Source organism: Anser anser (genome assembly GCF_964211835.1).
Source record: "Anser anser genome assembly, chromosome: 5".
Taxonomy (NCBI): domain Eukaryota; kingdom Metazoa; phylum Chordata; class Aves; order Anseriformes; family Anatidae; genus Anser; species Anser anser.
Window position 1 is genome coordinate 48773162 of NC_139725.1, and position 24820 is coordinate 48797981.

At 58.1% G+C, this 24820-nt stretch overlaps 2 protein-coding genes across 4 annotated transcripts; both read right to left on the reverse strand.

Annotated features, from left to right (window-relative positions):
* Positions 1 to 2927: 2927 nt before the first annotated feature.
* On the reverse strand, positions 2928 to 9136 carry LOC310900137 (uncharacterized protein). Of its 2 annotated transcripts, none has more exons than XM_083837608.1 (3): positions 7396 to 9136; positions 7185 to 7236; positions 2928 to 6982 (listed from the first exon to the last, which is right to left on the reverse strand). In XM_083837608.1, exons 1-3 carry the CDS (start codon positions 7546 to 7548, stop codon positions 6147 to 6149), a joined length of 1041 nt encoding a protein of 346 aa, XP_083693734.1. In that variant the 5' UTR covers positions 7549 to 9136; the 3' UTR covers positions 2928 to 6146. The 2 variants fall into 2 exon arrangements, with proteins under 2 accessions (XP_083693734.1, XP_083693733.1); XM_083837607.1 differs by having other exon boundaries at positions 7185 to 7239.
* A 1734-nt stretch (positions 9137 to 10870) lies between these two features.
* LOC310900213 (uncharacterized protein) lies at positions 10871 to 17060 on the reverse strand. 2 transcript variants are annotated; one of them, XM_083837820.1, is made up of 3 exons: positions 15340 to 17060; positions 15129 to 15180; positions 10871 to 14926 (listed from the first exon to the last, which is right to left on the reverse strand). In XM_083837820.1, exons 1-3 carry the CDS (start codon positions 15490 to 15492, stop codon positions 14091 to 14093), a joined length of 1041 nt encoding a protein of 346 aa, XP_083693946.1. In that variant the 5' UTR covers positions 15493 to 17060; the 3' UTR covers positions 10871 to 14090. The 2 variants fall into 2 exon arrangements, with proteins under 2 accessions (XP_083693946.1, XP_083693945.1); XM_083837819.1 differs by having other exon boundaries at positions 15129 to 15183.
* Between the last annotated feature and the right edge of the window lie 7760 nt (positions 17061 to 24820).

The following is a 24820-nucleotide window of genomic DNA, read 5'->3' on the forward strand; positions in this document are numbered from 1 at the left end:
GAGGATGAGGTAGGAAGCCTACCCAGGAGGATGCCTGAGGTGAGGAAGTTGACTCCACGCCTCAGGACTGCCTCCACCAAGAAAGAAAGAAGGGTGATTGTTGTGGGCGACTCCCTCCTCAGGGGAACGGAGGGCCCTATTTGTCGGCCTGACCCCACACATAGGGAAGTCTGCTGCCTCCCTGGGGCCAGGGTCAGAGACGTTACCAGGAAGCTTCCAAACCTGGTTTGCCCCTCTGACTATTACCCGCTTTTGATAGTCCAGGCTGGCAGTGACGATGGTGAAAAGAGAAGCCTCAAGGCTATCAAACAGGACTATAGGGGGCTGGGACGATTGGTGGATGGAGCGGGAGTGCAGGTGGTGTTTTCGTCTATCCCTACGGGGGAAGGGAGAGGCACGGAGAGGACACGGAAAGCTCACGTGGTTAATAGGTGGCTCAGAGGCTGGTGCCAGCACAGAAATTTTGGTTTTTTTCACCATGGGGAGCTTTACTCAGCACCCAGCCTGATGGCCCCAGACGGGTCCCTATCTCCAAGGGGAAAACGGATCCTAGGCCAGGAGCTGGCGGGGCTCATAGAGAGCGCTTTAAACTAGGTAAGAAGGGGGACGGGGCTCAAACAAGGCTTGTTGGAGCTGTGCCGGGGGAAACAATGGCTAGGCCGGGGAAGAAGGCGATGGCCCAGCTGAAGTGCATCTACACTAATGCACGCAGCATGGGTAACAAACAGGAGGAGCTGGAAGCCATCGTGCAGCAGGCAGGCTACGACTTGGTTGCCATCACGGAGATGTGGTGGGACCGCTCCCACGACTGGAGTGCTGCAATGCCTGGCTATCGGCTCTTCAGGAGGGACAGGCAGCACAGAGGGGGTGGTGGCGTGGCTCTCTACGTTAGAGAATCTTTTGATGTTGTGGAACTCCAGGCTGGGAATGATAAGGTTGAATCCCTGTGGGTTAGGATCCGCGGGAAGGCCGGCAAGGCTAGCATCCTGGTCGGGGTCTGTTATAGACCGCCGAACCAGGATGAGGAGACGGATGAGGAGTTTTATAGGCAACTGACAGAAGTTGCAAAATCGTCGGCGCTTGTCCTCGTGGGGGACTTCAACTTCCCGGACATATCCTGGAAACACAACACGGCACAGAGAAAGCAGTCTAGGAGGTTTCTGGAGAGCGTGGGAGATAGCTTCCTGACGCAGCTGGTCAGTGAACCTACCGGGGTGGTGCCCCGCTAGACCTTCTCTTCACTAACAGAGAAGGACTGGTGGGAGATGTGGTGCTCGGAAGCTGTCTTGGGCAGAGTGACCACGAAATGGTAGAGTTCTCTATTCTTGGCGAGGCCAGGAAGGGGACCAGTAAAACTGCTGTATTGGACTTCCGGAGGGCTGACTTTGAGCTGCTCAGGACGCTGGTTGGCCAAGTCCCTTGGGAGGCGGTTCTGAAGGGCAGAGGAGTCCAGGAAGGCTGGGCGCTCCTCAAGAAGGAAATCGTGATGGCACAGGAGCGGTCCGTCCCCACGTGCCCAAAGACGAGCCGGCGTGGAAGAAGACCGGCCTGGCTCAACAGAGAGTTGCGGCTTGTGCTTAGCAGAAAAAAGAGGGTTTATAATCTTTGGAAAAAAGGGCGGGCCACTGAGGAGGACTACAAGGATGTAGCGAGGCTGTGCAGGGAGAAAATTAGAAAGGCCAAAGCTCATCTGGAGCTCAACCTGGCTACTGCCGTTAAAGACAACAAAAAATCCTTTTACAAATATATCAACGCGAAACGGAGGACTAAGGGGAATCTCCATCCTTTACTGGATGCGAGGGGAAACCTAGTTACTAAGGATGAGGAAAAGGCTGAGGTGCTTAATGCCGCCTTTGCCTCAGTCTTTAGCGGCAATACCGGTTGTTCTCCGGACACCCAGTGCCCTGAGCTGGTGGAAGGGGATGGGGAGCAGGACGTGGCCTTCGCTATCCATGAGGAAATGGTTGGCGACCTGCTACGGAGCTTGGATGTGCGCAAGTCGATGGGGCCGGATGGGATGCACCCGAGGGTACTGAAAGAACTGGCGGAGGAGCTGGCCGAGCCGCTTTCCATCATTTATCGGCAGTCCTGGCTATCGGGGGAGGTCCCAGTTGACTGGCGGCTAGCCAATGTGATGCCCATCTATAAGAAGGGCCGCAGGGCAGACCCGGGGAACTATAGGCCTGTCAGTTTGACCTCAGTGCCAGGAAAGCTCATGGAGCAGATTATCTTGAGGGTCATCACGCGGCACTTGCAGGGCAAGCAGGCGATCAGGCCCAGTCAGCATGGGTTTATGAAAGGCAGGTCCTGCTTGACGAACCTGATCTCCTTTTATGACCAAGTGACGCGCTTGGTGGATGAGGGAAAGGCTGTGGATGTGGTTTACCTTGACCTCAGTAAGGCTTTTGACACCGTTCCCCACAACATTCTCCTCGAGAAACTGGCTGCTCGGGGCTTGGACTGGCGTACGCTTCGCTGGGTTAGAAACTGGCTGGATAGCTGGGCCCAGAGAGTTGTGGTGAATGGAGTCAAATCTGGTTGGAGGCCGGTCACTAGTGGTGTCCCCCAGGGCTCGGTACTGGGGCCGGTCTTCTTTAATATCTTTATCGATGATCTGGATGAGGGCGTCCAGTGCACCCTCAGTAAGTTTGCAGGTGACACCAAGCTAAGTGCGTGTGTTGATCTGCTCGAGGGCAGGAAGGCTCTGCAGGAGGATCTGGATAGGCTGGAGCGATGGGCTGAGGTCAACTGTATGAAGTTCAACAAGGCCAAGTGCCGGGTCCTGCACCTGGGCTGCAACAACCCCAAGCAGAGCTACAGGCTGGGAGATGAGTGGCTGGAAAGCTGCCTGGCCGAGAAGGACCTGGGAGTGTTGGTTGATAGTCGGCTGAATATGAGCCAGCAGTGTGCTCAGGTGGCCAAGAAGGCCAACAGCATCCTGGCCTGTATAAGAAGCAGTGTGGCCAGCAGGTCTAGGGAAGTGATTGTGCCCCTGTACTCGGCTCTGGTGAGGCCGCACCTTGGGTACTGTGTTCAGTTTTGGGCCCCTCGCTACAGGAAGGACATGGACGTGCTCGAGCGAGTCCAGAGAAGGGCGACCAAGCTGGTGAGGGGTCTGGAGAACAAGTCTTACGAGGAGCGGCTGAGGGAGCTGGGCTTGTTCAGCCTGGAGAAGAGGAGGCTCAGGGGCGACCTTATCGCTCTCTACAGTTACCTTAAAGGAGGCTGTAGAGAGGTGGGGGTTGGTCTGTTCTCCCGCGTGCCTGGTGACAGGACGAGGGGGAATGGGCGAAAGTTGCGACAGGGGAGTTTTAGGTTGGATGTTAGGAAGTACTTCTTTACCGAAAGGGTTATTAAGCATTGGAACGGGCTGCCCAGGGAGGTGGTGGAGTCACCATCCCTGGAGGTCTTTAAAAGACGTTTAGATGTAGAGCTTAGCGATATGGTTTAGTGGAGTACTTAGTGTTAGGTCGGAGGTTGGACTCGATGATCTTGAGGTCTCTTCCAACCTAGAAATCTGTGATACTGTGTGATACTCCTGACTTTGATAGCGCTGCTTTTCCTGGCCACGGCTGGGAGGTTCTGCTGAGTTTATGGCAGTTGCTTGACCGGTGGCTTATTGCTCTAGTTTTGCCTTTGCCTTTTTGGCCGTGGTTGACGATGCTGAAGGATTTCTCTGGAAAGGGTTGTGGTGGCGTGAGTCTTGGGGCACAACATCCTCGGTGTGCAAGTACCTTCACAGCTGCATTCCAGGGCTTCGGAAGTGTTGTTTCTGCCTGTTTATTTCCCGTGTTTATTTTTGTTTACTGTTTTATATTGTTGTTATTTTTATTTTGTTTATTTTTGTTCATTTTGTCTACTGTTTCTGTTTTGTTTGTTTGTTTATTTCCCATGCCATGCGCATTGGTATACAGGCAGTTTAGGGAAGCAGCAGGCACGGTTGCCCCTAGGGGGACGCAAGAAGATTCCGGGTGGGGTATCGGAAACATTACCTTCTCTGAGGAGCCCTCGGACAATCCGATGGGATCCTTTTGATGCAGTGCCCTGACCGGTCCCGCTCCCTGTGCTTGCTACTTCCCTCTACCTCGATGTGCTTCTTGGGGCCTGAGTTCCAACTACTCTCCAGACCCTCATCCCTTTCCTGCCCGAGAGCCTCGAACCTATTACCCAGGGACACCGTGGGGGTTGGTGGCACCATGGGTGTTGGGGGCAGACGCCTCCTTCTGCTTTGAGCAGAGACGAGGGTCCGGCCCCTTTCCTCTCGCGGGCTGTCAAGCTCTCTGTCCTGCAGGTGACCAGCTGGCTCAGCTGCTACCCTTTGCAGGGACTTAGGAGGGGGCTGCTGGGCTTCAGTAGGGGTAGGTTCACACCTCCTACCCGTCTCCCTCAGAGACTCCCAGGAGCCCCTCAGGCTGCCGATTTCTCGCTGCAGCCCACCCATCTGCTCAAGCAGCTCCTTGAGCAGGGCACACCTGCACCCACGACAGCCCTCTCTTCCCTCAGGACCCAGGGGAGCCTCCAGATTCCGGAGCTCCCCACAGTCACCACTCTGGACTGCCACTTCACCTCCCAGGGGATCCACCTGGGTGCCCACATGAGCCCAGAGAGGCCGTGTCCCCTCAGTTTGGGTTGCTGCCTCAGCCCGGCGGCTATGCCGGGTGCCCACCAGGGTGAATTATAAGTCATAAGAGGCAGAGTTCCCAAAGGAGAGGAGAGCAAGAGCAAGTGAAGTGGGAAAGAGAGGAGAGGATCCTCCCCGCACTCCTCCCTGCCCCGCTTGAACTGTCCCGCACAAACTGCCTGTGCTAACTGCCAAGCCGGTCCTGTTTGTGCGTCGTGTTCGCGGTGCTCCTGGCACTTTTTTTTAGCCCCTTTATGACTGGCCTGTGCCGCATCAAGGCATGAGGGAACGGTGTGATATGGCCCAGGGTGGACATTGACCAAGAGAGGCATGTCCAATGTGAGTGTGATCCCCCCTTCATTTGCTTGCCCCCATCAGGACTTCCCCTCCCCTTTGGCACCCTGAGGTGGCCTCACCTAATGAGGATGGGGACAGCCAAGACTTTGCTCTCCCAGAGCCATCCTGCGCCTGCTTTCACTTCCCTGCTGGCGCTCCCAGGCCCTCGCAACAGTGCAAGAGCCCAAAGAGGGACATCAAAATGGTCCCATTGTTGGTAATAGAAAATGAAATATACAATATTGCTTAATATGTGTTACATTTGCGATGTACTGTTCCGGGGCTGCGCTTGGAAGACACAAAATATATGTGCAAAGATAGCATGAGGGAATGCACCAGTTCATGATGAGGAATAAGGAGGACTAAAAGAATGCCAAATTTGCAAGAATCTAGATAACTGGGGCCTCTCGGACCCCGAGAACTGGATCAAACCAACCTTGCGGTTTGGACTGAGACCAAGGGCTCAGAGAGCATGCGTAAGAAGAAAAGGTTAAAAGGTTCAACTCTGATGAAGACATCTTACTTCATCCTGACGACCACCCGGACGACCACCAGAGAGTGATACGCAAGCGCAGAAGGACTGATAAGATAATTAGCATACGAAGTGGGGCTAGGCGGAGCTAGGAAATGAGTATGCGTAGATGTGTTGTGAAACTTAATGCATATGTAATATTTTAGGAGATAAAAGAGAACTGAGTGAGCAAATCGGACGAAGTTAGATTTGGGCAGGCATGCCCCTAACTTCCGGCGCCTAATAAAGCACCTTCATATAATCACTTTGTGGATTATGTGTTTTCATGAATGCCAACACCATGAGCCCTGCATAGGGGCTGCTCTCTGGAAGTGCCAGTCTGCTGAGGTGGGCGGCATGGTTAGAGGTACCATGTTCCTCATCCCGCAGCCCTGGTTCGTTGGCGCCATGGGGAGCCTCAGAGCCCTCCCAGACATCTGTGCTCATATCAGTGCAGCCCAGAACAGGTGGAGATTTAATAGGAATGGGTTTAATGGATTAAATGGGTTAAAACAGGGGTAGGAAGAGGTAGTGACGGGGAGGCTTCCACGTTCCCTCGCAGCTTCTGTCCCTCGCAGCACAGGCAGCAGGGGATGTTTTCCATGGGACACCCGCTTTCCTGGTGCCCAGCCCTGGATCTTGAGGGTGGCGCTGAACGTGGAGCCCTGCGCGCTGCTGTTAGGGGACTGATGGCAGTGCCTGGGGTCCTCCCAGCGACCCTGCAGGCAAGCCCCATTGGTGGCGCAGCTTCTTCTCACGGATGTGCATCTCCAGGAACTCCCGCACGTCCTCCGGCAGGAACAGGGCCTCCGCTGAGCAGAAGTAGGAGGGGGCAGGACGGGAGTGCAGCGGCGCGGGAGCTGTGCGGCGTGCCATCCTGTATGTGTATCTCCTGTGGGACTGCTGCACCGTGGTGGGGAGGGCTCCCAGCTGCATCTCTATGGACTTCCTCAGGGTGTGCATCCGCAGCAGCTTCCAGAAGCCCAGTCCTTGCTCCAGCCTTTTCATGGGACGAGGATCCACACCAGCGGGCAGGTTGCCGTCCTTGTCAGCTGCGTCAGAGCCTGTGGTGAGGGGCAAGCCAGCCTCGTGGTGCCTGGGAGCCATCTTGGCAAGCTCCTCGGCCTGTCTGAGAGGCCCAGCATCGCAGGGAAGTGTGGTTGCCCCATAGATTTTCAGTGTTGTCTGGGGCATCGCTGCACGCTGGGGAGAGGGTCTCCTCCGCTTCCTGTTCCGCAGCACTGGCTGCCACCAGGATCTGACGGATGTTAGCTTGGCCGGGTGGAATGATCTGGCCGGGGCCCTGTGCTGGCTGGAGTCGCTGGCGTCCGAAGAGGAAGAGGAGCGTGGATAGCAGGAGGCTCTGGCCTGCCTGGCAAGGAGCCGCTGCTGCCTCTCCCTGACAGCCTGGCTGCAGCGTTCACAGTCGAGGTCGTAACACAGAAGCTGGCCTAAGGGTCTGCTGCCGATCCAGATCGGGCTGCTCCCGCAGCCGTGAGCGCGCGCCTCAGCATCTGCAAGAGATGGGGGACACGGAGCGCCGTGAGCAAGTGTCTGCTGGGACGGGCCCTGCGCCTGGCCCAGGTGGCCGGCTGGCCTCTGAAGGTGGGGCCCGGCTGCCCGCGGCTTGGATGTGGCCCAGCCCTGGGCGGCAGCGGGGCCCTAGGGGACCCCGGCGCCTGCAGGAGCCAGCGCCAGGGCCGAGGAGAGCTCTACCTGTTTCATGAACCTTGCTGCGCCTTCCCCTGCCTCGGCTCCCGTCACAGACCTGCTGGCAGAGAGCAGAACCCCAGTGAGCGTGGCCCCAGCTGAGCCCCCCGAGAGGCCTCGTGTCCCATCCCCCGGTGCAGTGGGACCCCCCCGAATCCCCAGCCCCCCTGCCCTGCCAGGCTTCCTGAGAAAGGCTGGCCTGGAGCCTCCCTCCTACCTGGTGGCGTTTGCCTGAAGTGCTGCGGCAGCAGCGCAGGGTGGCCCAGGCCACCAGGAGCAGGACGAGGCCGGGGCCGAGGCAGAGGCAGCCGTGAAGTGCCAGCCCCAGGGTATCCAGCATGCTGGGACCAGAGACGAGTGTCTGTGCCATCCTCTGGAGACGCTGCTCCGTGCGACACAGGCCTCGGTGGCTGCTGCCACCGGGGGATAAGGGCAGGAGTGAGACTGTGAGGTCACCGCCAGCTCTGTGACACCGCTGAGCGCATCAGAGAGCCCAGGCGGAGGGCGCAGACGCAGGACCAGAGAGGGGCACCCAGCAGGGCCAGGGGCTGGGGGCTCTGCAGGGAGCCCCTGGGCAGGAGGCTGGGGTAGGCCAGGCCCTGCTGGCTGGGGAGGGCCGTTCGTAGCTGTCAGGAGAGGGCGGTAAGACCGAGGAAGCAGTGCGTTTCACCGGCCTGAAGGTTCCAGGAGCCTCAGGGCAGTAGTTTCAAACACTTCCTCAAACTGAAGCAGCTCTCTGCCTGGCAATACCTACTTGACTTGCCGAGGCGACCGGCTCCGGGGCAGACGCGTGCTGCAGCGGAGCGCGGGATCGGGACAGCCAGGGCTATTTTTCGGGCATCGAGCCTACGTGAGGGAGCCGCCAGGCACCGGCAGCCCTCGTGAGGGAGGCTGACGAGGCGTAGGCGGAGCCAGTAGCGTCAGCGACAGCTCCTCCCCCCGGCCGTTCAAAGGCAGCCCTCAGGGAGCGCGAGCGACCAGGAGCGCAGCGACCAGGGCCGGCAAACAGGGAGTGACACGGGGGGAGTGACGCGGCAGTTAGCGAGGCAGTGAGTGCAGGCAGGGCGGGCAGGAAGGGCGGACGCTCACACCCGCCCATAGGGACAACTCCTCTAACGGCACTCTCCCGTCAGCTGGGCTGCGATGGTCTCCACCAGGCACGGTGCTTTCTCTAGGAAGTCAGTACACACCCAGACCGACTGCCCGTCCAAACACGCGGCAGTTCAGGTCTCCGGATGCGGGGAGTGTCTGAGCCTCTTGCTGCCATCGGCGGGAGGCAGAGAGACTGCTTGCGTGAGGTGCGAGCAGGTGGACGACCTGGTCCGCATGGTGGTGGAACTCAAGGAGGAGGTGCAGAGGGTAAAAAGGGGGACGGGGCTCAAACAAGGCTTGTTGGAGCTGTGCCGGGGGAAACAATGGCTAGGCCGGGGAAGAAGGCGATGGCCCAGCTGAAGTGCATCTACACTAATGCACGCAGCATGGGTAACAAACAGGAAGAGCTGGAAGCCATCGTGCAGCAGGCAGGCTACGACTTGGTTGCCATCACGGAGACGTGGTGGGACCGCTCCCACGACTGGAGTGCTGCAATGCCTGGCTATCGGCTCTTCAGGAGGGACAGGCAGCACAGAGGGGGTGGTGGCGTGGCTCTCTACGTTAGAGAATCTTTTGATGTTGTGGAACTCCAGGCTGGGAATGATAAGGTTGAATCCCTGTGGGTTAGGATCCGCGGGAAGGCCGGCAAGGCTAGCATCCTGGTCGGGGTCTGTTATAGACCGCCGAACCAGGATGAGGAGACGGATGAGGAGTTTTATAGGCAACTGACAGAAGTTGCAAAATCGTCGGCGCTTGTCCTCGTGGGGGACTTCAACTTCCCGGACATATCCTGGAAACACAACACGGCACAGAGAAAGCAGTCTAGGAGGTTTCTGGAGAGCGTGGGAGGTAGCTTCCTGACGCAGCTGGTCAGTGAACCTACCGGGGTGGTGCCCCGCTAGACCTTCTCTTCACTAACAGAGAAGGACTGGTGGGAGATGTGGTGCTCGGAAGCTGTCTTGGGCAGAGTGACCATGAAATGGTAGAGTTCTCTATTCTTGGCGAGGCCAGGAAGGGGACCAGTAAAACTGCTGTATTGGACTTCCGGAGGGCTGACTTTGAGCTGCTCAGGACGCTGGTTGGCCAAGTCCCTTGGGAGGCGGTTCTGAAGGGCAGAGGAGTCCAGGAAGGCTGGGCGCTCCTCAAGAAGGAAATCGTGATGGCACAGGAGCGGTCCGTCCCCACGTGCCCAAAGACGAGCCGGCGTGGAAGAAGACCGGCCTGGCTCAACAGAGAGTTGCGGCTTGTGCTTAGCAGAAAAAAGAGGGTTTATAATCTTTGGAAAAAAGGGCGGGCCACTGAGGAGGACTACAAGGATGTAGCGAGGCTGTGCAGGGAGAAAATTAGAAAGGCCAAAGCTCATCTGGAGCTCAACCTGGCTACTGCCGTTAAAGACAACAAAAAATCCTTTTACAAATATATCAACGCGAAACGGAGGACTAAGGGGAATCTCCATCCTTTACTGGATGCGAGGGGAAACCTAGTTACTAAGGATGAGGAAAAGGCTGAGGTGCTTAATGCCGCCTTTGCCTCAGTCTTTAGCGGCAATACCGGTTGTTCTCCGGACACCCAGTGCCCTGAGCTGGTGGAAGGGGATGGGGAGCAGGACGTGGCCTTCGCTATCCATGAGGAAATGGTTGGCGACCTGCTACGGAGCTTGGATGTGCGCAAGTCGATGGGGCCGGATGGGATGCACCCGAGGGTACTGAAAGAACTGGCGGAGGAGCTGGCCGAGCCGCTTTCCATCATTTATCGGCAGTCCTGGCTATCGGGGGAGGTCCCAGTTGACTGGCGGCTAGCCAATGTGATGCCCATCTATAAGAAGGGCCGCAGGGCAGACCCGGGGAACTATAGGCCTGTCAGTTTGACCTCAGTGCCAGGAAAGCTCATGGAGCAGATTATCTTGAGGGTCATCACGCGGCACTTGCAGGGCAAGCAGGCGATCAGGCCCAGTCAGCATGGGTTTATGAAAGGCAGGTCCTGCTTGACGAACCTGATCTCCTTCTATGACCAAGTGACGCGCTTGGTGGATGAGGGAAAGGCTGTGGATGTGGTTTACCTTGACCTCAGTAAGGCTTTTGACACCGTTCCCCACAACATTCTCCTCAAGAAACTGGCTGCTCGGGGCTTGGACTGGCGTACGCTTCGCTGGGTTAGAAACTGACTGGATAGCCGGGCCCAGAGAGTTGTGGTGAATGGAGTCAAATCTGGTTGGAGGCTGGTCACTGGTGGTGTCCCCCAGGGCTCGGTACTGGGGCCGGTCCTCTTTAATATCTTTATCGATGATCTGGATGAGGACGTCCAGTGCACCCTCAGTAAGTTTGCAGGTGACACCAAGCTAAGTGCGTGTGTCGATCTGCTCGAGGGCAGGAAGGCTCTGCAGGAGGATCTGGATAGGCTGGAGCGATGGGCTGAGGTCAACTGTATGAAGTTCAACAAGGCCAAGTGCCGGGTCCTGCACTTGGGGAGCAACAACCCCAAGCAGAGCTACAGGCTGGGAGATGAGTGGCTGGAAAGCTGCCTGGCCGAGAAGGACCTGGGAGTGTTGGTTGATAGTCGGCTGAATATGAGCCAGCAGTGTGCTCAGGTGGCCAAGAAGGCCAACAGCATCCTGGCCTGTATAAGAAGCAGTGTGGCCAGCAGGTCTAGGGAAGTGATTGTGCCCCTGTACTCGGCTCTGGTGAGGCCGCACCTTGGGTACTGTGTTCAGTTTTGGGCCCCTCGCTACAGGAAGGACATGGACGTGCTCGAGCGAGTCCAGAGAAGGGCGACCAAGCTGGTGAGGGGTCTGGAGAACAAGTCTTACGAGGAGCGGCTGAGGGAGCTGGGCTTGTTCAGCCTGGAGAAGAGGAGGCTCAGGGGCGACCTTATCGCTCTCTACAGTTACCTTAAAGGAGGCTGTAGAGAGGTGGGGGTTGGTCTGTTCTCCCGCGTGCCTGGTGACAGGACGAGGGGGAATGGGCGAAAGTTGCGACAGGGGAGTTTTAGGTTGGATGTTAGGAAGTACTTCTTTACCGAAAGGGTTATTAAGCATTGGAACGGGCTGCCCAGGGAGGTGGTGGAGTCACCATCCCTGGAGGTCTTTAAAAGACGTTTAGATGTAGAGCTTAGCGATATGGTTTAGTGGAGTACTTAGTGTTAGGTCGGAGGTTGGACTCGATGATCTTGAGGTCTCTTCCAACCTAGAAATCTGTGATACTGTGTGATACTCCTGACTTTGATAGCGCTGCTTTTCCTGGCCACGGCTGGGAGGTTCTGCTGAGTTTATGGCAGTTGCTTGACCGGTGGCTTATTGCTCTAGTTTTGCCTTTGCCTTTTTGGCCGTGGTTGACGATGCTGAAGGATTTCTCTGGAAAGGGTTGTGGTGGCGTGAGTCTTGGGGCACAACATCCTCGGTGTGCAAGTACCTTCACAGCTGCATTCCAGGGCTTCGGAAGTGTTGTTTCTGCCTGTTTATTTCCCGTGTTTATTTTTGTTTACTGTTTTATATTGTTGTTATTTTTATTTTGTTTATTTTTGTTCATTTTGTCTACTGTTTCTGTTTTGTTTGTTTGTTTATTTCCCATGCCATGCGCATTGGTATACAGGCAGTTTAGGGAAGCAGCAGGCGCAGTTGCCCCTAGGGGGATGCAAGAAGATTCCGGGTGGGGTATCGGAAACATTACCTTCTCTGAGGAGCCCTCGGACAATCCGATGGGATCCTTTTGATGCAGTGCCCTGACCGGTCCCGCTCCCTGTGCTTGCTACTTCCCTCTACCTCGATGTGCTTCTTGGGGCCTGAGTTCCAACTACTCTCCAGACCCTCATCCCTTTCCTGCCCGAGAGCCTCGAACCTATTACCCAGGGACACCGTGGGGGTTGGTGGCACCATGGGTGTTGGGGGCAGACGCCTCCTTCTGCTTTGAGCAGAGACGAGGGTCCGGCCCCTTTCCTCTCGCGGGCTGTCAAGCTCTCTGTCCTGCAGGTGACCAGCTGGCTCAGCTGCTACCCTTTGCAGGGACTTAGGAGGGGGCTGCTGGGCTTCAGTAGGGGTAGGTTCACACCTCCTACCCGTCTCCCTCAGAGACTCCCAGGAGCCCCTCAGGCTGCCGATTTCTCGCTGCAGCCCACCCATCTGCTCAAGCAGCTCCTTGAGCAGGGCACACCTGCACCCACGACAGCCCTCTCTTCCCTCAGGACCCAGGGGAGCCTCCAGATTCCGGAGCTCCCCACAGTCACCACTCTGGACTGCCACTTCACCTCCCAGGGGATCCAGCTGGGTGCCCACATGAGCCCAGAGAGGCCGTGTCCCCTCAGTTTGGGTTGCTGCCTCAGCCCGGCGGCTATGCCGGGTGCCCACCAGGGTGAATTATAAGTCATAAGAGGCAGAGTTCCCAAAGGAGAGGAGAGCAAGAGCAAGTGAAGTGGGAAAGAGAGGAGAGGATCCTCCCCGCACTCCTCCCTGCCCCGCTTGAACTGTCCCGCACAAACTGCCTGTGCTAACTGCCAAGCCGGTCCTGTTTGTGCGTCGTGTTCGCGGTGCTCCTGGCACTTTTTTTTAGCCCCTTTATGACTGGCCTGTGCCGCATCAAGGCATGAGGGAACGGTGTGATATGGCCCAGGGTGGACATTGACCAAGAGAGGCACGTCCAATGTGAGTGTGATCCCCCCTTCATTTGCTTGCCCCCATCAGGACTTCCCCTCCCCTTTGGCACCCTGAGGTGGCCTCACCTAATGAGGATGGGGACAGCTAAGACTTTGCTCTCCCAGAGCCATCCTGCGCCTGCTTTCACTTCCCTGCTGGCGCTCCCAGGCCCTCGCAACAGTGCAAGAGCCCAAAGAGGGACATCAAAATGGTCCCATTGTTGGTAATAGAAGATGAAATATACAATATTGCTTAATATGTGTTACATTTGCGATGTACTGTTCCGGGGCTGCGCTTGGAAGACACAAAATATATGTGCAAAGATAGCATGAGGGAACGCACCAGTTCATGATGAGGAATAAGGAGGACTAAAAGAATGCCAAATTTGCAAGACATCTAGATAACTGGGGCCTCTCGGACCCCGAGAACTGGATCAAACCAACCTTGCGGTTTGGACTGAGACCAAGGGCTCAGAGAGCATGCGTAAGAAGAAAAGGTTAAAAGGTTCAACTCTGATGAAGACATCTTACTTCATCCTGACGACCACCCGGACGACCACCAGAGAGTGATACGCAAGCGCAGAAGGACTGATAAGATAATTAGCATACGAAGTGGGGCTAGGCGGAGCTAGGAAATGAGTATGCGTAGATGTGTTGTGAAACTTAATGCATATGTAATATTTTAGGAGATAAAAGAGAACTGAGTGAGCAAATCGGACGAAGTTAGATTTGGGCAGGCATGCCCCTAACTTCCGGCGCCTAATAAAGCACCTTCATATAATCACTTTGTGGATTATGTGTTTTCATGAATGCCAACACCATGAGCCCTGCATAGGGGCTGCTCTCTGGAAGTGCCAGTCTGCTGAGGTGGGCGGCATGGTTAGAGGTACCATGTTCCTCATCCCGCAGCCCTGGTTCGTTGGCGCCATGGGGAGCCTCAGAGCCCTCCCAGACATCTGTGCTCATATCAGTGCAGCCCAGAACAGGTGGAGATTTAATAGGAATGGGTTTAATGGATTAAATGGGTTAAAACAGGGGTAGGAAGAGGTAGTGACGGGGAGGCTTCCACGTTCCCTCGCAGCTTCTGTCCCTCGCAGCACAGGCAGCAGGGGATGTTTTCCATGGGACACCCGCTTTCCTGGTGCCCAGCCCTGGATCTTGAGGGTGGCGCTGAACGTGGAGCCCTGCGCGCTGCTGTTAGGGGACTGATGGCAGTGCCTGGGGTCCTCCCAGCGACCCTGCAGGCAAGCCCCATTGGTGGCGCAGCTTCTTCTCACGGATGTGCATCTCCAGGAACTCCCGCACGTCCTCCGGCAGGAACAGGGCCTCCGCTGAGCAGAAGTAGGAGGGGGCAGGACGGGAGTGCAGCGGCGCGGGAGCTGTGCGGCGTGCCATCCTGTATGTGTATCTCCTGTGGGACTGCTGCACCGTGGTGGGGAGGGCTCCCAGCTGCATCTCTATGGACTTCCTCAGGGTGTGCATCCGCAGCAGCTTCCAGAAGCCCAGTCCTTGCTCCAGCCTTTTCATGGGACGAGGATCCACACCAGCGGGCAGGTTGCCGTCCTTGTCAGCTGCGTCAGAGCCTGTGGTGAGGGGCAAGCCAGCCTCGTGGTGCCTGGGAGCCATCTTGGCAAGCTCCTCGGCCTGTCTGAGAGGCCCAGCATCGCAGGGAAGTGTGGTTGCCCCATAGATTTTCAGTGTTGTCTGGGGCATCGCTGCACGCTGGGGAGAGGGTCTCCTCCGCTTCCTGTTCCGCAGCACTGGCTGCCACCAGGATCTGACGGATGTTAGCTTGGCCGGGTGGAATGATCTGGCCGGGGCCCTGTGCTGGCTGGAGTCGCTGGCGTCCGAAGAGGAAGAGGAGCGTGGATAGCAGGAGGCTCTGGCCTGCCTGGCAAGGAGCCGCTGCTGCCTCTCCCTGACAGCCTGGCTGCAGCGTTCACAGTCGAGGTCGTAACACAGAAGCTGGCCTAAGGGTCTGCTGCCGATCCAGATCGGGCTGCTCCCGCAGCCGTGAGCGCGCGCCTCAGCATCTGCAAGAGATGGGGGACACGGAGCGCCGTGAGCAAGTGTCTGCTGGGACGGGCCCTGCGCCTGGCCCAGGTGGCCGGCTGGCCTCTGAAGGTGGGGCCCGGCTGCCCGCGGCTTGGATGTGGCCCAGCCCTGGGCGGCAGCGGGGCCCTAGGGGACCCCGGCGCCTGCAGGAGCCAGCGCCAGGGCCGAGGAGAGCTCTACCTGTTTCATGAACCTTGCTGCGCCTTCCCCTGCCTCGGCTCCCGTCACAGACCTGCTGGCAGAGAGCAGAACCCCAGTGAGCGTGGCCCCAGCTGAGCCCCCCGAGAGGCCTCGTGTCCCATCCCCCGGTGCAGTGGGACCCCCCCGAATCCCCAGCCCCCCTGCCCTGCCAGGCTTCCTGAGAAAGGCTGGCCTGGAGCCTCCCTCCTACCTGGTGGCGTTTGCCTGAAGTGCTGCGGCAGCAGCGCAGGGTGGCCCAGGCCACCAGGAGCAGGACGAGGCCGGGGCCGAGGCAGAGGCAGCCGTGAAGTGCCAGCCCCAGGGTATCCAGCATGCTGGGACCAGAGACGAGTGTCTGTGCCATCCTCTGGAGACGCTGCTCCGTGCGACACAGGCCTCGGTGGCTGCTGCCACCGGGGGATAAGGGCAGGAGTGAGACTGTGAGGTCACCGCCAGCTCTGTGACACCGCTGAGCGCATCAGAGAGCCCAGGCGGAGGGCGCAGACGCAGGACCAGAGAGGGGCACCCAGCAGGGCCAGGGGCTGGGGGCTCTGCAGGGAGCCCCTGGGCAGGAGGCTGGGGTAGGCCAGGCCCTGCTGGCTGGGGAGGGCCGTTCGTAGCTGTCAGGAGAGGGCGGTAAGACCGAGGAAGCAGTGCGTTTCACCGGCCTGAAGGTTCCAGGAGCCTCAGGGCAGTAGTTTCAAACACTTCCTCAAACTGAAGCAGCTCTCTGCCTGGCAATACCTACTTGACTTGCCGAGGCGACCGGCTCCGGGGCAGACGCGTGCTGCAGCGGAGCGCGGGATCGGGACAGCCAGGGCTATTTTTCGGGCATCGAGCCTACGTGAGGGAGCCGCCAGGCACCGGCAGCCCTCGTGAGGGAGGCTGACGAGGCGTAGGCGGAGCCAGTAGCGTCAGCGACAGCTCCTCCCCCCGGCCGTTCAAAGGCAGCCCTCAGGGAGCGCGAGCGACCAGGAGCGCAGCGACCAGGGCCGGCAAACAGGGAGTGACACGGGGGGAGTGACGCGGCAGTTAGCGAGGCAGTGAGTGCAGGCAGGGCGGGCAGGAAGGGCGGACGCTCACACCCGCCCATAGGGACAACTCCTCTAACGGCACTCTCCCGTCAGCTGGGCTGCGATGGTCTCCACCAGGCACGGTGCTTTCTCTAGGAAGTCAGTACACACCCAGACCGACTGCCCGTCCAAACACGCGGCAGTTCAGGTCTCCGGATGCGGGGAGTGTCTGAGCCTCTTGCTGCCATCGGCGGGAGGCAGAGAGACTGCTTGCGTGAGGTGCGAGCAGGTGGACGACCTGGTCCGCATGGTGGTGGAACTCAAGGAGGAGGTGCAGAGGGTAAAAAGGGGGACGGGGCTCAAACAAGGCTTGTTGGAGCTGTGCCGGGGGAAACAATGGCTAGGCCGGGGAAGAAGGCGATGGCCCAGCTGAAGTGCATCTACACTAATGCACGCAGCATGGGTAACAAACAGGAAGAGCTGGAAGCCATCGTGCAGCAGGCAGGCTACGACTTGGTTGCCATCACGGAGACGTGGTGGGACCGCTCCCACGACTGGAGTGCTGCAATGCCTGGCTATCGGCTCTTCAGGAGGGACAGGCAGCACAGAGGGGGTGGTGGCGTGGCTCTCTACGTTAGAGAATCTTTTGATGTTGTGGAACTCCAGGCTGGGAATGATAAGGTTGAATCCCTGTGGGTTAGGATCCGCGGGAAGGCCGGCAAGGCTAGCATCCTGGTCGGGGTCTGTTATAGACCGCCGAACCAGGATGAGGAGACGGATGAGGAGTTTTATAGGCAACTGACAGAAGTTGCAAAATCGTCGGCGCTTGTCCTCGTGGGGGACTTCAACTTCCCGGACATATCCTGGAAACACAACACGGCACAGAGAAAGCAGTCTAGGAGGTTTCTGGAGAGCGTGGGAGGTAGCTTCCTGACGCAGCTGGTCAGTGAACCTACCGGGGTGGTGCCCCGCTAGACCTTCTCTTCACTAACAGAGAAGGACTGGTGGGAGATGTGGTGCTCGGAAGCTGTCTTGGGCAGAGTGACCATGAAATGGTAGAGTTCTCTATTCTTGGCGAGGCCAGGAAGGGGACCAGTAAAACTGCTGTATTGGACTTCCGGAGGGCTGACTTTGAGCTGCTCAGGACGCTGGTTGGCCAAGTCCCTTGGGAGGCGGTTCTGAAGGGCAGAGGAGTCCAGGAAGGCTGGGCGCTCCTCAAGAAGGAAATCGTGATGGCACAGGAGCGGTCCGTCCCCACGTGCCCAAAGACGAGCCGGCGTGGAAGAAGACCGGCCTGGCTCAACAGAGAGTTGCGGCTTGTGCTTAGCAGAAAAAAGAGGGTTTATAATCTTTGGAAAAAAGGGCGGGCCACTGAGGAGGACTACAAGGATGTAGCGAGGCTGTGCAGGGAGAAAATTAGAAAGGCCAAAGCTCATCTGGAGCTCAACCTGGCTACTGCCGTTAAAGACAACAAAAAATCCTTTTACAAATATATCAACGCGAAACGGAGGACTAAGGGGAATCTCCATCCTTTACTGGATGCGAGGGGAAACCTAGTTACTAAGGATGAGGAAAAGGCTGAGGTGCTTAATGCCGCCTTTGCCTCAGTCTTTAGCGGCAATACCGGTTGTTCTCCGGACACCCAGTGCCCTGAGCTGGTGGAAGGGGATGGGGAGCAGGACGTGGCCTTCGCTATCCATGAGGAAATGGTTGGCGACCTGCTACGGAGCTTGGATGTGCGCAAGTCGATGGGGCCGGATGGGATGCACCCGAGGGTACTGAAAGAACTGGCGGAGGAGCTGGCCGAGCCGCTTTCCATCATTTATCGGCAGTCCTGGCTATCGGGGGAGGTCCCAGTTGACTGGCGGCTAGCCAATGTGATGCCCATCTATAAGAAGGGCCGCAGGGCAGACCCGGGGAACTATAGGCCTGTCAGTTTGACCTCAGTGCCAGGAAAGCTCATGGAGCAGATTATCTTGAGGGTCATCACGCGGCACTTGCAGGGCAAGCAGGCGATCAGGCCCAGTCAGCATGGGTTTATGAAAGGCAGGTCCTGCTTGACGAACCTGATCTCCTTCTATGACCAAGTGACGCGCTTGGTGGATGAGGGAAAGGCTGTGGATGTGGTTTACCTTGACCTCAGTAAGGCTTTTGACACCGTTCCCCACAACATTCTCCTCAAGAAACTGGCTGCTCGGGGCTTGGACTGGCGTACGCTTCGCTGGGTTAGAAACTGACTGGATAGCCGGGCCCAGAGAGTTGTGGTGAATGGAGTCAAATCTGGTTGGAGGCTGGTCACTGGTGGTGTCCCCCAGGGCTCGGTACTGGGGCCGGTCCTCTTTAATATCTTTATCGATGATCTGGATGAGGGCGTCCAGTGCACCCTCAGTAAGTTTGCAGGTGACACCAAGCTAAGTGCGTGTGTCGATCTGCTCGAGGGCAGGAAGGCTCTGCAGGAGGATCTGGATAGGCTGGAGCGATGGGCTGAGGTCAACTGTATGAAGTTCAACAAGGCCAAGTGCCGGGTCCTGCACTTGGGGAGCAACAACCCCAAGCAGAGCTACAGGCTGGGAGATGAGTGGCTGGAAAGCTGCCTGGCCGAGAAGGACCTGGGAGTGTTGGTTGATAGTCGGCTGAATATGAGCCAGCAGTGTGCTCAGGTGGCCAAGAAGGCCAACAGCATCCTGGCCTGTATAAGAAGCAGTGTGGCCAGCAGGTCTAGGGAAGTGATTGTGCCCCTGTACTCGGCTCTGGTGAGGCCGCACCTTGGGTACTGTGTTCAGTTTTGGGCCCCTCGCTACAGGAAGGACATGGACGTGCTCGAGCGAGTCCAGAGAAGGGCGACCAAGCTGGTGAGGGGTCTGGAGAACAAGTCTTACGAGGAGCGGCTGAGGGAGCTGGGCTTGTTCAGCCTGGAGAAGAGGAGGCTCAGGGGCGACCTTATCGCTCTCTACAGTTACCTTAAAGGAGGCTGTAGAGAGGTGGGGGTTGGTCTGTTCTCCCGCGTGCCTGGTGACAGGACGAGGGGGAATGGGCGAAAGTTGCGACAGGGGAGTTTTAGGTTGGATGTTAGGAAGTACTTCTTTACCGAAAGGGTTATTAAGCATTGGAACGGGCTGCCCAGGGAGGTGGTGGAGTCACCATCCCTGGAGGTCTTTAAAAGACGTTTAGATGTAGAGCTTAGCGATATGGTTTAGTGGAGTACTTAGTGTTAGGTCGGAGGTTGGACTCGATGATCTTGAGGTCTCTTCCAACCTAGAAATCTGTGATACTGTGTGATACTCCTGACTTTGATAGCGCTGCTTTTCCTGGCCACGGCTGGGAGGTTCTGCTGAGTTTATGGCAGTTGCTTGACCGGTGGCTTATTGCTCTAGTTTTGCCTTTGCCTTTTTGGCCGTGGTTGACGATGCTGAAGGATTTCTCTGGAAAGGGTTGTGGTGGCGTGAGTCTTGGGGCACAACATCCTCGGTGTGCAAGTACCTTCACAGCTGCATTCCAGGGCTTCGGAAGTGTTGTTTCTGCCTGTTTATTTCCCGTGTTTATTTTTGTTTACTGTTTTATATTGTTGTTATTTTTATTTTGTTTATTTTTGTTCATTTTGTCTACTGTTTCTGTTTTGTTTGTTTGTTTATTTCCCATGCCATGCGCATTGGTATACAGGCAGTTTAGGGAAGCAGCAGGCGCAGTTGCCCCTAGGGGGATGCAAGAAGATTCCGGGTGGGGTATCGGAAACATTACCTTCTCTGAGGAGCCCTCGGACAATCCGATGGGATCCTTTTGATGCAGTGCCCTGACCGGTCCCGCTCCCTGTGCTTGCTACTTCCCTCTACCTCGATGTGCTTCTTGGGGCCTGAGTTCCAACTACTCTCCAGACCCTCATCCCTTTCCTGCCCGAGAGCCTCGAACCTATTACCCAGGGACACCGTGGGGGTTGGTGGCACCATGGGTGTTGGGGGCAGACGCCTCCTTCTGCTTTGAGCAGAGACGAGGGTCCGGCCCCTTTCCTCTCGCGGGCTGTCAAGCTCTCTGTCCTGCAGGTGACCAGCTGGCTCAGCTGCTACCCTTTGCAGGGACTTAGGAGGGGGCTGCTGGGCTTCAGTAGGGGTAGGTTCACACCTCCTACCCGTCTCCCTCAGAGACTCCCAGGAGCCCCTCAGGCTGCCGATTTCTCGCTGCAGCCCACCCATCTGCTCAAGCAGCTCCTTGAGCAGGGCACACCTGCACCCACGACAGCCCTCTCTTCCCTCAGGACCCAGGGGAGCCTCCAGATTCCGGAGCTCCCCACAGTCACCACTCTGGACTGCCGCTTCACCTCCCAGGGGATCCAGCTGGGTGCCCACATGAGCCCAGAGAGGCCGTGTCCCCTCAGTTTGGGTTGCTGCCTCAGCCCGGCGGCTATGCCGGGTGCCCACCAGGGTGAATTATAAGTCATAAGAGGCAGAGTTCCCAAAGGAGAGGAGAGCAAGAGCAAGTGAAGTGGGAAAGAGAGGAGAGGATCCTCCCCGCACTCCTCCCTGCCCCGCTTGAACTGTCCCGCACAAACTGCCTGTGCTAACTGCCAAGCCGGTCCTGTTTGTGCGTCGTGTTCGCGGTGCTCCTGGCACTTTTTTTTAGCCCCTTTATGACTGGCCTGTGCCGCATCAAGGCATGAGGGAACGGTGTGATATGGCCCAGGGTGGACATTGACCAAGAGAGGCACGTCCAATGTGAGTGTGATCCCCCCTTCATTTGCTTGCCCCCATCAGGACTTCCCCTCCCCTTTGGCACCCTGAGGTGGCCTCACCTAATGAGGATGGGGACAGCTAAGACTTTGCTCTCCCAGAGCCATCCTGCGCCTGCTTTCACTTCCCTGCTGGCGCTCCCAGGCCCTCGCAACAGTGCAAGAGCCCAAAGAGGGACATCAAAATGGTCCCATTGTTGGTAATAGAAGATGAAATATACAATATTGCTTAATATGTGTTACATTTGCGATGTACTGTTCCGGGGCTGCGCTTGGAAGACACAAAATATATGTGCAAAGATAGCATGAGGGAACGCACCAGTTCATGATGAGGAATAAGGAGGACTAAAAGAATGCCAAATTTGCAAGACATCTAGATAACTGGGGCCTCTCGGACCCCGAGAACTGGATCAAACCAACCTTGCGGTTTGGACTGAGACCAAGGGCTCAGAGAGCATGCGTAAGAAGAAAAGGTTAAAAGGTTCAACTCTGATGAAGACATCTTACTTCATCCTGACGACCACCCGGACGACCACCAGAGAGTGATACGCAAGCGCAGAAGGACTGATAAGATAATTAGCATACGAAGTGGGGCTAGGCGGAGCTAGGAAATGAGTATGCGTAGATGTGTTGTGAAACTAAATGCATATGTAATATTTTAGGAGATAAAAGAGAACTGAGTGAACAAATCGGACGAAGTTAGATTTGGGCAGGCATGCCCCTAACTTCCGGTGCCTAATAAAGCACCTTCATATAATCACTTTGTGGATTATGTGTTTTCATGAATGCCAACACCATGAGCCCTGCGTAGGGGCTGCTCTCTGGAAGTCCCAGTCTGCTGAGGTGGGCGGCATGGTTAGAGGTACCATGTTCCTCATCCCGCAGCCCTGGTTCGTTGGCGCCATGGGGAGCCTCAGAGCCCTCCCAGACATCTGTGCTCATATCAGTGCAGCCCAGAACAGGTGGAGATTTAATAGGAATGGGTTTAATGGATTTAACAGGGGTAGGAAGAGGTAGTGACGGGGAGGCTTCCACGTTCCCTCGCAGCTTCTGTCCCTCGCAGCACAGGCAGCAGGGGATGTTTTCCATGGGACACCCGCTTTCCTGGTGCCCAGCCCTGGATCTTGAGGGTGGCGCTGAACGTGGAGCCCTGCGCGCTGCTGTTAGGGGACTGATGGCAGTGCCTGGGGTCCTCCCAGCGACCCTGCAGGCAAGCCCCATTGGTGGCACAGCTTCTTCTCACGGATGTGCATCTCCAGGAACTCCCGCACGTCCTCCGGCAGGAACAGGGCCTCCGCTGAGCAGAAGTAGGAGGGGGCAGGACGGGAGTGCAGCGGCGCGGGAGCTGTGCGGCGTGCCATCCTGTATGTGTACCTCCTGTGGGACTGCTGCACCGTGGTGGGGAGGGCTCCCAGCTTCATCTCTATGGACTTCCTCAGGGTGTGCATCCGCAGCAGCTTCCAGAAGCCCAGTCCTTGCTCCAGCCTTTTCATGGGACGAGGATCCACACCAGCGGGCAGGTTGCCGTCCTTGTCAGCTGCGTCAGAGCCTGTGGTGAGGGGCAAGCCAGCCTCGTGGTGCCTGGGAGCCATCTGGGCAAGCTCCTCGGCCTGTCTGAGAGGCCCAGCATCGCAGGGAAGTGTGGTTGCCCCATAGATTTTCAGTGTTGTCTGGGGCATCGCTGCACGCTGGGGAGAGGGTCTCCTCCGCTTCCTGTTCCGCAGCACTGGCTGCCACCAGGATCTGACGGATGTTAGCTTGGCTGGGTGGAATGATCTGGCCGGGGCCCTGTGCTGGCTGGAGTCGCTGGCGTCCGAAGAGGAAGAGGAGCGTGGATAGCAGGAGGCTCTGGCCTGCCTGGCAAGGAGCCGCTGCTGCCTCTCCCTGACAGCCTGGCTGCAGCGTTCACAGTCGCGATCGTAACACAGAAGCTGGCCTAAGGGTCTGCTGCCGATCCAGATCGGGCTGCTCCCGCAGCCGTGAGCGCGCGCCTCAGCATCTGCAAGAGATGGGGGACACGGAGCGCCGTGAGCAAGTGTCTGCTGGGACGGGCCCTGCGCCTGGCCCAGGTGGCCGGCTGGCCTCTGAAGGTGGGGCCCGGCTGCCCGCGGCTTGGATGTGGCCCAGCCCTGGGCGGCAGCGGGGCCCTAGGGGACCCCGGCGCCTGCAGGAGCCAGCGCCAGGGCCGAGGAGAGCTCTACCTGTTTCATGAACCTTGCTGCGCCTTCCCCTGCCTCGGCTCCCGTCACAGACCTGCTGGCAGAGAGCAGAACCCCAGTGAGCCTGGCCCCAGCTGAGCCCCCCGAGAGGCCTCGTGTCCCATCCCCCGGTGCAGTGGGACCCCCCCGAATCCCCAGCCCCCCTGCCCTGCCAGGCTTCCTGAGAAAGGCTGGCCTGGAGCCTCCCTCCTACCTGGTGGCGTTTGCCTGAAGTGCTGCGGCAGCAGCGCAGGGTGGCCCAGGCCACCAGGAGCAGGATGAGGCCGGGGCCGAGGCAGAGGCAGCCGTGAAGTGCCAGCCCCAGGGTATCCAGCATGCTGGGACCAGAGACGAGTGTCTGTGCCATCCTCTGGAGACGCTGCTCCGTGCGACACAGGCCTCGGTGGCTGCTGCCACCGGGGGATAAGGGCAGGAGTGAGACTGTGAGGTCACCGCCAGCTCTGTGACACCGCTGAGCGCATCAGAGAGCCCAGGCGGAGGGCGCAGACGCAGGACCAGAGAGGGGCACCCAGCAGGGCCAGGGGCTGGGGGCTCTGCAGGGAGCCCCTGGGCAGGAGGCTGGGGTAGGCCAGGCCCTGCTGGCTGGGGAGGGCCGTTCGTAGCTGTCAGGAGAGGGCGGTAAGACCGAGGAAGCAGTGCGTTTCACCGGCCTGAAGGTTCCAGGAGCCTCAGGGCAGTAGTTTCAAACACTTCCTCAAACTGAAGCAGCTCTCTGCCTGGCAATACCTACTTGACTTGCCGAGGCGACCGGCTCCGGGGCAGACGCGTGCTGCAGCGGAGCGCGGGATCGGGACAGCCAGGGCTATTTTTCGGGCATCGAGCCTACGTGAGGGAGCCGCCAGGCACCGGCAGCCCTCGTGAGGGAGGCTGACGAGGCGTAGGCGGAGCCAGTAGCGTCAGCGACAGCTCCTCCCCCCGGCCGTTCAAAGGCAGCCCTCAGGGAGCGCGAGCGACCAGGAGCGCAGCGACCAGGGCCGGCAAACAGGGAGTGACACGGGGGGAGTGACGCGGCAGTTAGCGAGGCAGTGAGCGCGGGCAGGGCGGGCAGGCAGGGCGGACGCTCACACCCGCCCATAGGGACAACTCCTCTAACGGCACTCTCCCGTCAGCTGGGCTGCGATGGTCTCCACCAGGCACGGTGCTTTCTCTAGGAAGTCAGTACACACCCAGACCGACTGCCCGTCCAAACACGCGGCAGTTCAGGTCTCCGGATGCGGGGAGTGTCTGAGCCTCTTGCTGCCATCGGCGGGAGGCAGAGAGACTGCTTGCGTGAGGTGCGAGCAGGTGGACGACCTGGTCCGCATGGTGGCGGAACTCAAGGAGGAGGTGCAGAGGCTGAGGGATATCAGGGAGTGCGAGCGGGAGATAGACTGGTGGAGCGACTCCCTGCAGGACCGGAGGGAGAGGGACCAGGGTGAGACGCCCCAAAGGGGGGTGGACCCCCTGCCCTGTCGCCATCGGGCAGAGGGAGGGGACCTGTGAGTCGAGGAGGAATGGAGACAGGTCCCTGCTCGACCTCGCAGGAGATGCCCTCCCCTTCCGGTGCCGCCTTCCCAGGTGCCCTTGAACAATAGGCTTGAGGCCCTGGAGCTGGAGAGACTGGTGGGTGAGGATGAGGTAGGAAACCTACCCAGGAGGATGCCTGAGGTGAGGAAGTTGACTCCACGCCTCAGGACTGCCTCCACCAAGAAAGAAAGAAGGGTGATTGTTGTGGGCGACTCCCTCCTCAGGGGAACGGAG

Excerpts from the sequence above, each read along its gene's own strand:
- LOC310900137 (XM_083837607.1), bottom strand. The coding sequence starts at position 7,548 with ATGGCACAGACACTCGTCTCTGGTCCCAGCATGCTGGATACCCTGGGG. Across the intron at positions 7,240-7,395 it reads CTTCAGGCAAACGCCACCAG|CAGGTCTGTGACGGGAGCCG; the intron begins GTAGGAGGGAGG and ends GCTCTCTGCCAG. Across the intron at positions 6,983-7,184 it reads CAGCAAGGTTCATGAAACAG|ATGCTGAGGCGCGCGCTCAC; the intron begins GTAGAGCTCTCC and ends CATCTCTTGCAG.
- LOC310900213 (XM_083837819.1), bottom strand. The coding sequence starts at position 15,492 with ATGGCACAGACACTCGTCTCTGGTCCCAGCATGCTGGATACCCTGGGG. Across the intron at positions 15,184-15,339 it reads CTTCAGGCAAACGCCACCAG|CAGGTCTGTGACGGGAGCCG; the intron begins GTAGGAGGGAGG and ends GCTCTCTGCCAG. Across the intron at positions 14,927-15,128 it reads CAGCAAGGTTCATGAAACAG|ATGCTGAGGCGCGCGCTCAC; the intron begins GTAGAGCTCTCC and ends CATCTCTTGCAG.